This window comes from Stegastes partitus, unplaced genomic scaffold, assembly GCF_000690725.1.
Source record: "Stegastes partitus isolate 25-593 unplaced genomic scaffold, Stegastes_partitus-1.0.2 Scaffold2381, whole genome shotgun sequence".
Lineage (NCBI taxonomy): Eukaryota > Metazoa > Chordata > Actinopteri > Pomacentridae > Stegastes > Stegastes partitus.
The window spans coordinates 27,396-39,699 of record NW_007580112.1 but is presented as its reverse complement, the minus strand read 5'-3'; the positions used below and the strand labels follow the sequence as shown (position 1 = coordinate 39,699).

Genomic DNA, 12,304 nt, shown 5'->3' with positions numbered 1-12,304 from the left:
GTTTAGTCAACATGGCGGCTACAGCTTTGGTTTGGATTCAGCAGCTGAAGAGTTTAGTTATCTTCTCCCACATCATGTAGAATCAATTCTTCTCTAGCTTGCATCAGCTCTGGCTCTCCTCATGCTGCTAACCAGTGAAGTATTACAGTAGCACAGTGGTTTTTGTTAGCTTGCTCACTAGCGACTTTTGAGAGCAAACCAAAGCAGTAAAGTCACCTGGCTGCAGTGAGGTACAGGTTTACTCTATTACACCGTGGTACCACAGAACACCAAAGTTAAACAAGTCATAAAAGGCAGACAGAAGGACAAGGACTGACTCGATCTGCAGGGCGAGTACTCGACTACTCTGTCTCCTTTCTTGAGGTAACACGTTCCCACCGGTTCGCGCTCGGAGACGCCGAAGGTCGACCACTGGTACAGCGGAGCGCAGGCCTGGAAGACACACAGAAATACAAACATCTGTACATATACAGGGAACAATCCAAAGCCTGCAGCTCATTTTACAACACGAATATGTCAAATGAGGCGTTCCAGATTATTAGACTGTTTGTGACGCTTCAGTATACGTTTAACTGGAATGAGGAGGAGATGACGTGAAGGAAAAATAATCTCTACTGTCACCAACATGCTGCTCATAGTAGAATTTTAGAGGGTATTTTAAAATTTCTAAGGTCATTAGATGCAGCATAAAATACTGCAGGGCCTTTACCTTCTTATTAAAGTAAAAATAATACTAATAATACAAAGAAAACTGAACTAAACACTCACTAACTAGCAATTAAAATCAATTTAACTTCATCTGCTCACTGTTAAATTGACAGAATCTGAACATATCTACTCCACTGTTACCTGCTACCTTTATTTACTGAAACCTTACACACGTTTTCATACAACTGCACCTTAAACGCACTACTTTAAATCTTTACTTTCTCGTATATCTTCAACATTGTGCAATATCCAGATGAATTAAACGACTGTTTTTATAGTTCCTACAGCAGTCTTTAAAAGAATAAGCTATCCCACTGTGTCTTTAATTCGTTTTTATTAATTTTTGCACGTTTCTTGCTGTACTTTTGAAAATGTTGTCTGATTTACCGAACGCACCGACAGGATTTCTCCTACATTTCGTCGCACGCTTCGCAATGACGATAAAAGGAAATCTATTCTATTCCAAAATGTAATATTGAATTATTTTTTTATCCGTCTACTGTTGCCAACTGCTTGCTCAAAGGAAACAGTTGGATTTGTTGGGTTTCGCTCCATTACTGAATTTCCCTTCTGGGATAAAGTATTTTTCATTTCATTCAGAGTGCGACCAAAACGCTTAAAAATGAAAGGAAGCAAAAGGATGAATGCGCAGAAAAATGTGCGCAGTTCACATGTCGCTGTGACTTTGCTTTTAAAACGACATTATAAAAAAATAAATATAAATATAAATAAATAAATGAAAATAATAATAACGTTTTAAAAATTACATTTAAAAAAATCAAAATAAATAAATAAAAAAATAATAAAAAATAAATAAAAATAAATAAATTATATATTTTTTTAATTATTTTATTTATTTGCCTTTATATTTCTACTTTTATTAGCCTTTTCTTTTATGGATTAATTTTTGAATAATACTGCTTTACACTGCCACATTATTTATTTTTTATTTTATTTATTCTTCTTTTTATTTCCACTTTCATTAATTTATTTTTGTAGTCTGCCACTCTCACCACTCCGTACACCACACACACCGACAGCATCTACCACAGTCTGCAATGTGGGGCGTTTAGGGAACGTCGGTACATTGTAGCGTCTACCGATAAGAAAACGTTCAGCAAGTGGTTTGTTTTGCCTGTGACAGGGTGGGAGGTGCGACCAGTGGAAAAAGTTCGTCTGGAGCCCTGAACAATGTCACTTGACCTTGAACGTGTGAATGTGTGAACGTGTGAACGTAAATGGTCGCACTACGAGCAAAACAACCCGCTCGCAGTAAAAACAGAGACTTGAAGGAAAAGATTTGTCAACATTTGTTCCTGATGCTGCAGATCAAGATGCTCCACACTTAACACCATCTCCACAGGGTTTAGAGACGCAGGCAGAGGAACTGAAGTCTCCTCAGTTTGTTGTGGTGGAAATGCATCCCAGGGTTTAGGTTTACGTGTTCTCTTACCAGGATGTGTTCTCCGTCAGATCGCACCGAGGCCCCGAACCACTGCTTGGACTTAAACTCCATCTTCACCCCTTCTGGATTCCTTCTGTCTTCTGCAACAACAAAAACAAAAAATAGTTGTTTGAAATATCCAACAACTTCCAGGGTGAAAACAGGAACCAAAGAATCATCCAGCAGCAAAATCAGAGCCTCGAACTACTGCGTCAAAATAAAAGCCTGAATCAAATCACTCAGAAGTTGTTTTGCTTTCAAACACACAAATATGAGTTTGGACACGACGCTGAACAGGAAGGACTGAAGTGAAATGACTTCCTTTTCCTAAAGTCGCAGCAGCTCGAGGCTTTTCTTTTGATCTCCATTAAATCTACACTAACTTAAGAAAAGAAGGAACAGAATCAGTGGACCTTCTCTTTCATTCTTGTGAACACAAGAGGGTTGTCCACATGTTCACAAGCGGATGTTTACCTGTCAGTCAGACCAAAACAAAAGCTTTTAATAAAGCAGAAGTTTGCCAGTGAGGGAAGACTGACGATTGCTTTTAATAATTTAAAGTGGCGTACTTGTAGGGCCATATCGTAGCGTGCACGGTAATAACAGTGTAATGTTAGGGGATCATATGGAACTGAAATATCGCAATAACGTTTGATTGAAAGGCGCAGGGACGTTGTTTTGGTCCAGTCTGATGCACATGAAGCCAGAAACACGGCGGAGGATGAATGCATCGACCGACACAGTCGGGCCGGAACCGGATATCAGAGTATTCAGTCGTTGTGGTGTCCGGACAGCAATACTGAGATCTGAATGTTTGCTCGCCACCCACAGCTGCTAAATGGAACAGAGACTGTTCTTTGTCTTTTTTTTTTTTTTTTGCACCAATAAAGTTGTGCAGCTTTGAAGTCTTTTGTCTGGTGTCAATTATGTCATCAGTTATATCGTTATTGCAAATTTCCTCATTGACACCGTGGTGCATGTTACCACCCTGCCCTACATGCTCGTCTCCTGTCACTTAACTTTCCGCTCAAATGAGGATGAAGTGAGGATTCAGGCAGCAGCCTTATGACACACAGCTGAGGCTATAAATGACTCGGCGGCGCTTTAACGGTCTCCAGCATCTAAATCTGACGACAGATGGACAGACGGGATGAATATTTGAGGAATGATTGGAAGAAAGACGGGAGGAAATCAGGCACTAAAGGCTCACAGTGAGTGTAATCGTCAGAGCCAGCTTGTGTGTTTTCTGTATATTCACTGCTGCTCCTGAAACTTCCCACCGTCAGTTCATGACGAAACGTAGCCGCCGCCAGCGGATAAATATTTAAGCCGGGTTGAGATGTCACACATGGACAGTGAGGAAATGTTTGGGATTTTTTTAAAGTCCAGCCTGCTGACAAATCTCAGAGCTAAACTTGAAGTCTCACAGCTAACGTTTGGCTGATGGAGCAAAGAGCAGTTTCATCAGACGTGGCTGTGGACGCAAGCTCAACAAGGATTAGCTTCCCCGAGTTATTTCATCCCTAATCTGTAATTATGGTGGTGAATCAGCCAAGCGGTTTCCTGCCAGCTAGTTACCGTCGCCATGACAACCGACTCGGCCTCTTTGTTTATGTTTGTCAAAGGAGGGCTTCGCGCCTCAACCAATGAAATCAGCTCATGTCGACATCACCAGAAGCAGGACTGAGACTCCAGAGCAGCTCGAGGGGAGCAAGACGCTACCACTGCTAATGTTGCAGCTACTTAGTGTTAGCATGCTAGCACTGGCTAACCAGGTCAAGAATCACAATCACGTGCTAAAGTCATGGCGGCACTGGAGGAAAAGTAGAATTCACTCGATCAGATGCTACAAAGCAGGAAACCGAATTAGCTCCGTAGTAATTTAAATTAAATAAAGACGTCTTTATAGATTTAATGAGCTTAGCGTGGATGCAATCTGAGCGTGTAGTCCTGTATTATTAACCCTCTTGCTCACGTGACGAAGTTGAATGTTTTCTATTACTGATTCTACAAAACCTGTAAAACCCCGGTATCAACACGGACAGTTTTCACATTACTTGCTGAATGCATCTCCCAACAGCACGCTCCTCTGGTCACCGTTTCTGCTGCATGTATTTCCCTATTTTCGGCATTTCACTCTAAAAGTTGCAGCCTTTGTGGCCACGTGACTGTTGGTCGCAGCACTGTTTAGCTCAGTACTTTATTTTATTTAACGAGATCCGGTTAGTGACTTTTAAGGGCAGTTGGGAAGTAAAAAATCAGATAATTCTTCCTGTTTTTACACTTTCTGGCTGTGATAAACGGTGCAGCTTCGGCAATGATTTAAAGAAAGCATTTAAAACCTGCAGACTTCAGGTTTAGAGAGTTTAATCAACAGAAATAAAACATTAAACCAGACAGACATTAAAGAAGAAGAGCGAAGGCGTTCTGATATATTTTTATATCTATATTGGTAGATGCATCTTTGGCTTTTTTTTTTTTAAATTACATTTTTATTTATTTATATTTAAATTGAATTAAATAATGTATTTTTTTTTTTGCATTTTTAAAGGTTGCACTTGATTTTTTCTGCATTGTTTATTACATATTTATTTAGATTGTAAATTATGTCATATTTTATTATATATCTTATTTATTTTAACACAAAGAATGGTATTAGGAAATGAAAAGAATAAACAAAGTCACCAAACATTGTATTGAGAAAAGCAAACTGGTGTCTTGCTTTTTTTTTTTTTTTTTTTTTTTTTTTTAAATTTAATATTTTTTTTTTCACAAGCTCCAGTTGGTGACTTTTAAGGGCAGTTAGGAAGTAAAAAATCTGACAAATGTTACTGTTTTTACACTTTCTGGCGGTGATAAACGGTGCAGCTTCGGCGATTGTTTACAGAAAGAATGCTTTTAAAACCTGCAGACTTTAGGTTTAGAGAGTTTAATGAATCAACAGACATAAAACATTAAACCAGACACACATTAAAGAAGAAGAGCGATGGCGGCGTTCTTATCTATACTGGTTGTAAGTTATATTTATATCCCACACTTCCTGAAACATGCTGCCCAGCAAAGCAGAAAAATAAACCCTCCAAACCTATAAATACAGATCGCGGCATGACTGGACGAGTCACACTTCTGAAAAGAAAGAAAGGAAGAAAAAAAAAACCCCGGCAGGAACAAAAGCTTGTGGTGCATCACGGGTGAGACGACGGCCAAAAGAGAACAAACACTGAGTCAGAGTCGCATCAAACACACACACAAGAATTCCAGTTAATTCTCCTCACTGGTCCAGTAAAGCTCCGGCCAGCGGATCACGCAGGTCACGTCAACAACAAAGGCCTCCATTGTGGTAGAAAACACACACACACACACACACACACGCGCAGGGCAACATAACTAGGCCACTCGCTAGCAGCACTACAGCCGGGGGCAGCTAAGCCGTCGCAGGGTTTCACTGTTTTCTGCTCAAAGGCACTTCAGCAGACGCCCGCTGATCCAACGCCAGCTGAAGGCAACAGTAACGTAAACATCCTGCTCAAAGGCTCGGCTCTGGGAGGCTCACTCAGGCTGTGTGAGGCAAATTCACCTTTTATGGACATAACAGGCCCGGAGCACCGCGGCAGGTATTCAAGTGCTGTTGGAGCTGCGGCTGTAAATCAGGCGGCCGACGTACGGGCTGGAACGAGCCGATCAAACACATGCATGCAGCGCTACGCACCTCAGCCAATACTGTAGTAGGTCTGAAAGAGTAGCTACAGGTTTGTTAAGACTGAGAAACATCCAGCTCTGTGCTCCAGCATGCAGGAGAACAGGAGCAGGTCTCCAAGGTGAAGGGCCACGTGGAACAGGGCAGGTGAGGGAAGTCGATCCCTGGCTTCGGCTCTTTGGGTCAAGATGGGTGGATGGAGATGGAGACTCGGTTTATTTTTTTATTTTTCAACAAACATTTCTGAAATATTTGCACAATTCCTATTGCTGTTGTAAAAATGTGAACGTCATCACGGTGGGATGAATAAAGGCTCATCTTATCTACAGCGATTTAGAGTCAAACTGATTAATAAAGTCTTAATTAGGAACAACTGTAGAACCCCACAGCAGCGCTAACGTCACATCTGCCTTTAGGAAGCTTGTGTGTAAAAATACATGATGTTTTTAAATGCACCTCATCGTTCATCACAGTCCTGCTGCTATCTGTGCACATCCCTCTGCATCTAGTAGACTATTTATATATCTTTATATTTCCTACGACTCTGATCACTGGGGCATCTTTAACCATCGGTACTGTGACAGAACAAATCCCAAACTCAATTAAAAACTCTTTTTCCTCCCTTGATGCACCAAATCCAGTCTGTACATGAGTCCATGTGTGCACTGTGAGATGTCACGACGCTGGACTCTGCTGTGTGACCACCTACGATGATGAAACAGCTGCAGAATTGCATCAGTGGATTCCTGAGAAGTCGGTCTTTGAGTAACTTTCTTCTGAAGGAACCGCCTCAGAAGTGAAACCGAGCCGTTGCGCGACAGTATTGGGCCATGCCGTCTGGGTTGTGTATGCGGAGCGAGCTGTCGCCTCACAGTGTGGCGCGTTCGCTGCTGCTTCCCACTTCGGAGGCTGAGCTCTCCCACAGAATACCAAGCAGCCACACAGCGTCACACAAACACACAGTGGTGGGCTGTCGACACTTCTCTGGTCCAGCGCCTCAGCTTTCTGACGTTTTCTCTCTTTCTTGAACGGACTCCCGACAGAAAGATTTAAATCCAGTCGATGGATTAACGACGTGTTTGGGATCAGAAAACTCTGAACAAAGCAGAACCTGAGCTTCATAAACGACTGGACTGTGTGGGTGCTCATAACGAAGCTCGTCATTTGTGGAACAGGAGGAGTTACGAGGCTCTAAATCCAGAGAGATGAGCTCTCAGTTATACTGGATTTATAACTGTTGATGCTTTTAATTGTAGTTTATGAGTATGTATATATGCACAGTGCTTATAAGAGCCTTTCAACATTAGTTCTGGTCTGTGGAATCTGGATTTCTTGACCAGAATTTCTAAAAAAGAACAAAAAAAAGACTTTCATGCCAAAGTGAAAACCCATTTCTACAAAATAATGTCAATTAATTATTATTTTTTTATTTTTAAAGAGAGATTTCACAAGTATTTGCCTCCTTCAAGTCAAACATGTAGAAGAAGCATCTTTGGTTGTAACTGCAAAACACTTATTTTATTTTTATTTTATTTTGTTGTATTTATTTATATTTAAACTACATTTAATAATTTTAAAAGGTTGTGCTTGATGTATCTATTTTTTATGAATTATTTATTACATATTTATTTACACTGTAAATGATGTCATATTTAATTTTATTATTATTAATATTATTTTTTATCTATTTATTACAAAAAATTATGGAAATAATTTATATACAGCGCTTATAAAAAGAGTCTTTCAGCATTATTTCTGGTCAGTGGAATTTGGATTTTTTGACCAGAATTTCTGAAAAAAAACAAAAAAAAAACCAGACTCATTCATGCCAAAGTGAAAACAGATTTCTAAAAAATAATGTCAATTAATTACTAAAAAATAAGAGATTCCACAAATATTCACCTCCTTCAAGTCAAACATGAAGAAGAAGCATCTTTGGTTGTAACTGCAAAACACTTATTTTATTTTATTTTGCTGTATTTATTTATATTTAAATTACATTTAAAAAATTTTAAAAGGTTGTGCTTGATATATTTAATTGTTTATGCATTATTTATTACATATTTATTCATATTCTAAACTATTATTTTAGTTTTTTATTTTTAGTATTTTTTTTTATATATAAAAAATGATGGAAGTATAAACAAGTACAGAATAAGCACAGTATTGACAAAAGCAAACTGTTGTCCAGCAGCTTTTCCTCCGTTTACGTCCAGTTTTGCTGCAGATTTTAACCAAAAATTGTCAGAAATATAAGAAATAATTCACAATTTTATCCACTGCTGCTGTGTACATATGACATATTATTAACTCCAGAAACAGGACACAGCAAATATATTAAATTCAGCTTTAAATGGTGAATATTTAAAAAAAAAAAAAAAAAAAACACATGATGGAAACGTGTGAGTTTATTATTTAACTAATGAGCTGATCTGATGTTTTCTTTTTGTCTCCAGTTTAGTTCACATAAGTCATGATTAAAGAAACGAGTCTGTTTTCGCTGCACTTTGCTGCATTTTCCTTTTATTGATCCTAAAACTCCTCGTTGAGATTCTTTCAGATCTTTTTCTGCATTTTAAAGCGGACGGAGACGCGGCTGCTGTTGAACAAAGTTTCATAAGACGCAGTTCGTCTCAACGAATCGGAATCTGTTCAAACACATCGAACATAAAAGAAATCTTCATTTCTTCATCTGTCAGATGTTTCCACACGAGCCGAGCTGCCCCGAGGGAACGTTTTCAGTTGCGTCATCCCCACCTGGTTCCTGCTCCGTGTTTTCTCTCAGCTCTTTACTGCGATCTGTGGGGGGGCAGCTGTAGCGCTGAAGTTTGCAGAAAACTAACAGAAGAAGATGATTTTAAGTTCAACAGAACAGAAGAGTCGGTCGCGTCCGTGTGTGGGCGGATTATGAAAACTGTTAGTCACGTTATACGGAGCGTAGCCACCGGACATGAAGCGTCTGCGGCCTTTCCTTAGAGGATCAGGCGTGTTTTGAAACGCTACCTGTCGTGTATCGCGCACCGGCTGATTTAAATCCTTTATCGTGAGGCAACAGTGTCCACGCCCGGTCGGACGGCGATAAGCCGGCAGTAAACCGTCTGGATCCGTCAGCTTCCTGTGAGCTACTCACTCCGAACGCGATCCAAAACAAACAAACGGCATCACACTGGGAGGTGTTGCCTCCGCCCTCGTGTGCACCAAGGAGGACAAAAGACAAAACTGGTCACAGAGCCGGCATGAACCGCGAACGTTCAGCGGATAGAAACGACAGCAGTGCAGAGTTATCGCGCTCTGCAAACGTCTGCATGTGTCCGAGGCGTCAGAAGAAGCCAAACAGAACCTCCTCGTCGTCACAGTGCTGACCTGATCGTCCTGCTTATCGTCGGCCTTCTCCTCAGCGTCGCTATGAAACATGCAGCCTGTCAAGCTGTTGTCATGCAGGAAACAGGCCCAGCTGTTGCTCTCTGCTGGCAAAAATAACCCTGGTTCTGTTACAGCTGATAAGAGTTCACATCCTGCACAGTCTTCTATAATTTTATATAAAAAAAAAAAAAAAATGCAATTCAGTCGATGACAAAACTCAAACTGCCTCCCAGTAGGACGCGGCTTGTTTCCAGCGTCCTATAACAACACATATTACCAAATCCCGTATTGCTTTAGCCGTAAAGCAATTAACGACACTGGTTGGAGACGGTAGCGTCGTGCACAAACAGGCGACTCTGAAAAAGGCGTTTGAAGTCCACAGACGAGTCCACACACCTCCTGCTTCGCCACACATTCCTGGATGTGTTCTGACACGAGGCGGCCGACTGAGCCGAACCCTCGTTGCTCCACCAATAACGCGAACTGGGAAAGCTGCTGCTGCTGCTGCTGCTGCTGCTGGAGGTGAAAACGACACACCAAAGCAGCTTCCTGGTTTAAAGGCGTTTTAACGAAGCAAAGCTCTAAAAATCAAACCACATTTCTCTTCGGTTATCGTTTGTTCTGTACCTGCAGTCGCCACATCTTACATATGAACTCTCACCGCTAGAGGCCTTTAAATGCTGGATTTATAATCTTTCACACACAAGAAGCAAAACAGCAACGACGCATATAACAACGTGTTGCTGCTCCAGGTCGACTGGTTGGTCCATACGCTCCATGTTTTCACTTTCAGAAGCAGAAAAGCGCTGCATCAGCACCTTCCAGGTTTAATCCATTAGTCAGGAGCAGACCACAGCCTGATGGAGACAGCTTCATAGAATTGTAGGCAAATTTTTGCAAGAAATTCTGAAAAGAAAACGCAAACGAGGGAAGTTTCCTTTAACTGCTTTGGTGCAAATGGCACAGAGTTGTAATAAACTGAAGAAGAAGCAGCTTGTCAACTTCTTAAACACCTTGAAGAAGAAGAAGACACTAACTTTGGCCATTGACGAGAGAAAGACGGAGAGAAATCGTGAGGAATTTTATTCATCTGAAGCGACAACGACGGAAAGAAAGTAGAAAAAGCCGATCGGTCATGTGAGCGAAATGTTTGCGAACTTATTCAGACAAGGTGTTTCCATCACCCACCATGGGAGTTAGCCGTTTTCTAAAGTCGTTATTTTGCAAAACGGGGTGTTGTTTTGTTTGAATGTGGGTTTTTTAGTGAAGTTTTCTCCGAGCTAACTGACTGAATGTCAAAGAAGTCGACGGACAACAATGTGTTACTAAAAAATTTAAATAAAAACGACCGAAAAATCTTTTTACGAAAGAAAGAAATGAAGAAAAACATCACGTAGCCGCATATTATTCATCCATCCATCATCTCTACACCTTGATCCTCACCAGGGTCATGGGGGCTGGAGTCTATCCCAGCTGACTCAGGGTGAAGGCAGGTTCACCTGGACAGGTAACCAGTCTATCACAGGGCTACACTTAGAGACAGACAACCAAGCACACTCACATTCACACCTACGGACAATTTAGAATCACCAATTAACCTCAACATGTTTCTGGACTGTGGGAGGAAGCTGGAGAACCCGGAGAGAACCCACACTGCACGGGGAGAACATGGAGACTCCACGCAGAAAGATCCCGGGTGTCCTCACCGGGACGCGAACCAGCAACCTTCTAGCTGTGAGGCGATGGTGCTAACCACCGAGACACCCTGTATCCCGCATATTATTCAAACAGATGCAAAAAAACCTTGAATGTTTGCGGCAGATCATCTGAAAACTGTAAGTCAGTGGTTCTCAAACTGGGGGTCCCAGGATCATTTGTGGGGTTCGCCAGAAAATAAACAAAGCCTACATTTATCAGATAAATGTGTTTTAGGGCTGTCAAAATGAAAAGTGTACTTCTTCCTGCTCCTTGTTTGAACTTGTTCATATTATGATTTGATTATATTATTTTTCTTTTAGCTCTTTTTGAAATGATTTTCTTTTGCTTTTATATATTTTTTTCCTTTTCATTTGTTCGAAATACATTCAATTCATTCATTCATTCAAAAGAAAATTAATATAAAGGGATTAATCTGTGGAATTAACACACTCATTTTTAATCCATTAATAAAGTTTTTACTGGTGAGATGTTAAAAATTCAAACTGGGGGGGTCACAAACACAAACTGATGTTATCTTTGGGGTCGTGGCTCAAACAGTTTGAGACCCGCTGGACTAACTAACACTTTTTCTTCTTCTTTGCTGATATAACTCTATTTTCTGAAACCATATGTAAACCTCCAGCTGCTCAGCTTCACCGGAAAATGATTTAAAATGCTGCAAATGCCATTGTTTTATGTCTATTTATAGCTCATTTAGGCTAATAAAGCTGGCTGATGGGTTTAGTTCATCTAGAGGCTGATGTTCTCTGGTTGCTGTTTGTGGTCCGACTAGCTGTCAGCTTCACTGTTCACTGCTGGTTCTGCTGCAGCCGAGTCAGAGCCGGATCAACTTACTGCTAACGCCAACACAACGTTCTCCTGCTGCTGCTGCTGCTGATTCACGTTAAGAAACAGGGTCAGCGGGTTCGCTCAGAAGGCTTAACGGGTCAGCCCCAGCGCCGCATCAGTGTGTTCTGGTACCTGTGTCGTCAAACTGCAGCATCTGGCAGGCGGGGGAGCTCCTCCAGGGGCAGCTGTACACCGCTCCTCGCTCCACCACGCCGGAGGACGACGTGTTGGCCCGAGGAGCTCCGATCAGAACGTCCGACCTGAGGAGGAGACGGGAGGTCGTTTAGAGAAAGAAAAAAACACACAAAGGCGGCAGCTGACAGATGTGGAGGTGTCAGGATGTTCGGTTCAGTTCTTTGTCGTCAGAGTTTCCACCAGGATGGAAAACACCAAGAAACAAGTTTGTCAGTTTCCTCAAATTCCTGCTTTTAAGGCACAACGAGGCCTCGTCGGTTCTGGTGTGTTTGGATTTTCTTCTGTTGCCTCAAATGATCAAGCTCTCAGGTGCAGGTTTAACAACCCTCTGAGCCTTGATAGTCACTGAT

At 41.3% G+C, this 12,304-nt stretch overlaps 1 protein-coding gene across 1 annotated transcript in view; it reads right to left on the bottom strand.

Moving 5' to 3' along the window:
• LOC103374864 (integrin alpha-V-like) overlaps window positions 1-12,304 on the bottom strand; it is a 35,935-nt gene that overhangs the window by 18,261 nt on the left and 5,370 nt on the right. Inside the window, exons 2-4 of the mRNA XM_008305017.1 lie at window positions 11,892-12,019; window positions 2,162-2,253; window positions 318-432 (exon numbers count right to left, since the gene is read on the bottom strand). Of these exons, the coding sequence (XP_008303239.1) occupies window positions 318-432; window positions 2,162-2,253; window positions 11,892-12,019 (335 nt within the window). The remainder of the gene's footprint in view (window positions 1-317; window positions 433-2,161; window positions 2,254-11,891; window positions 12,020-12,304) is intronic.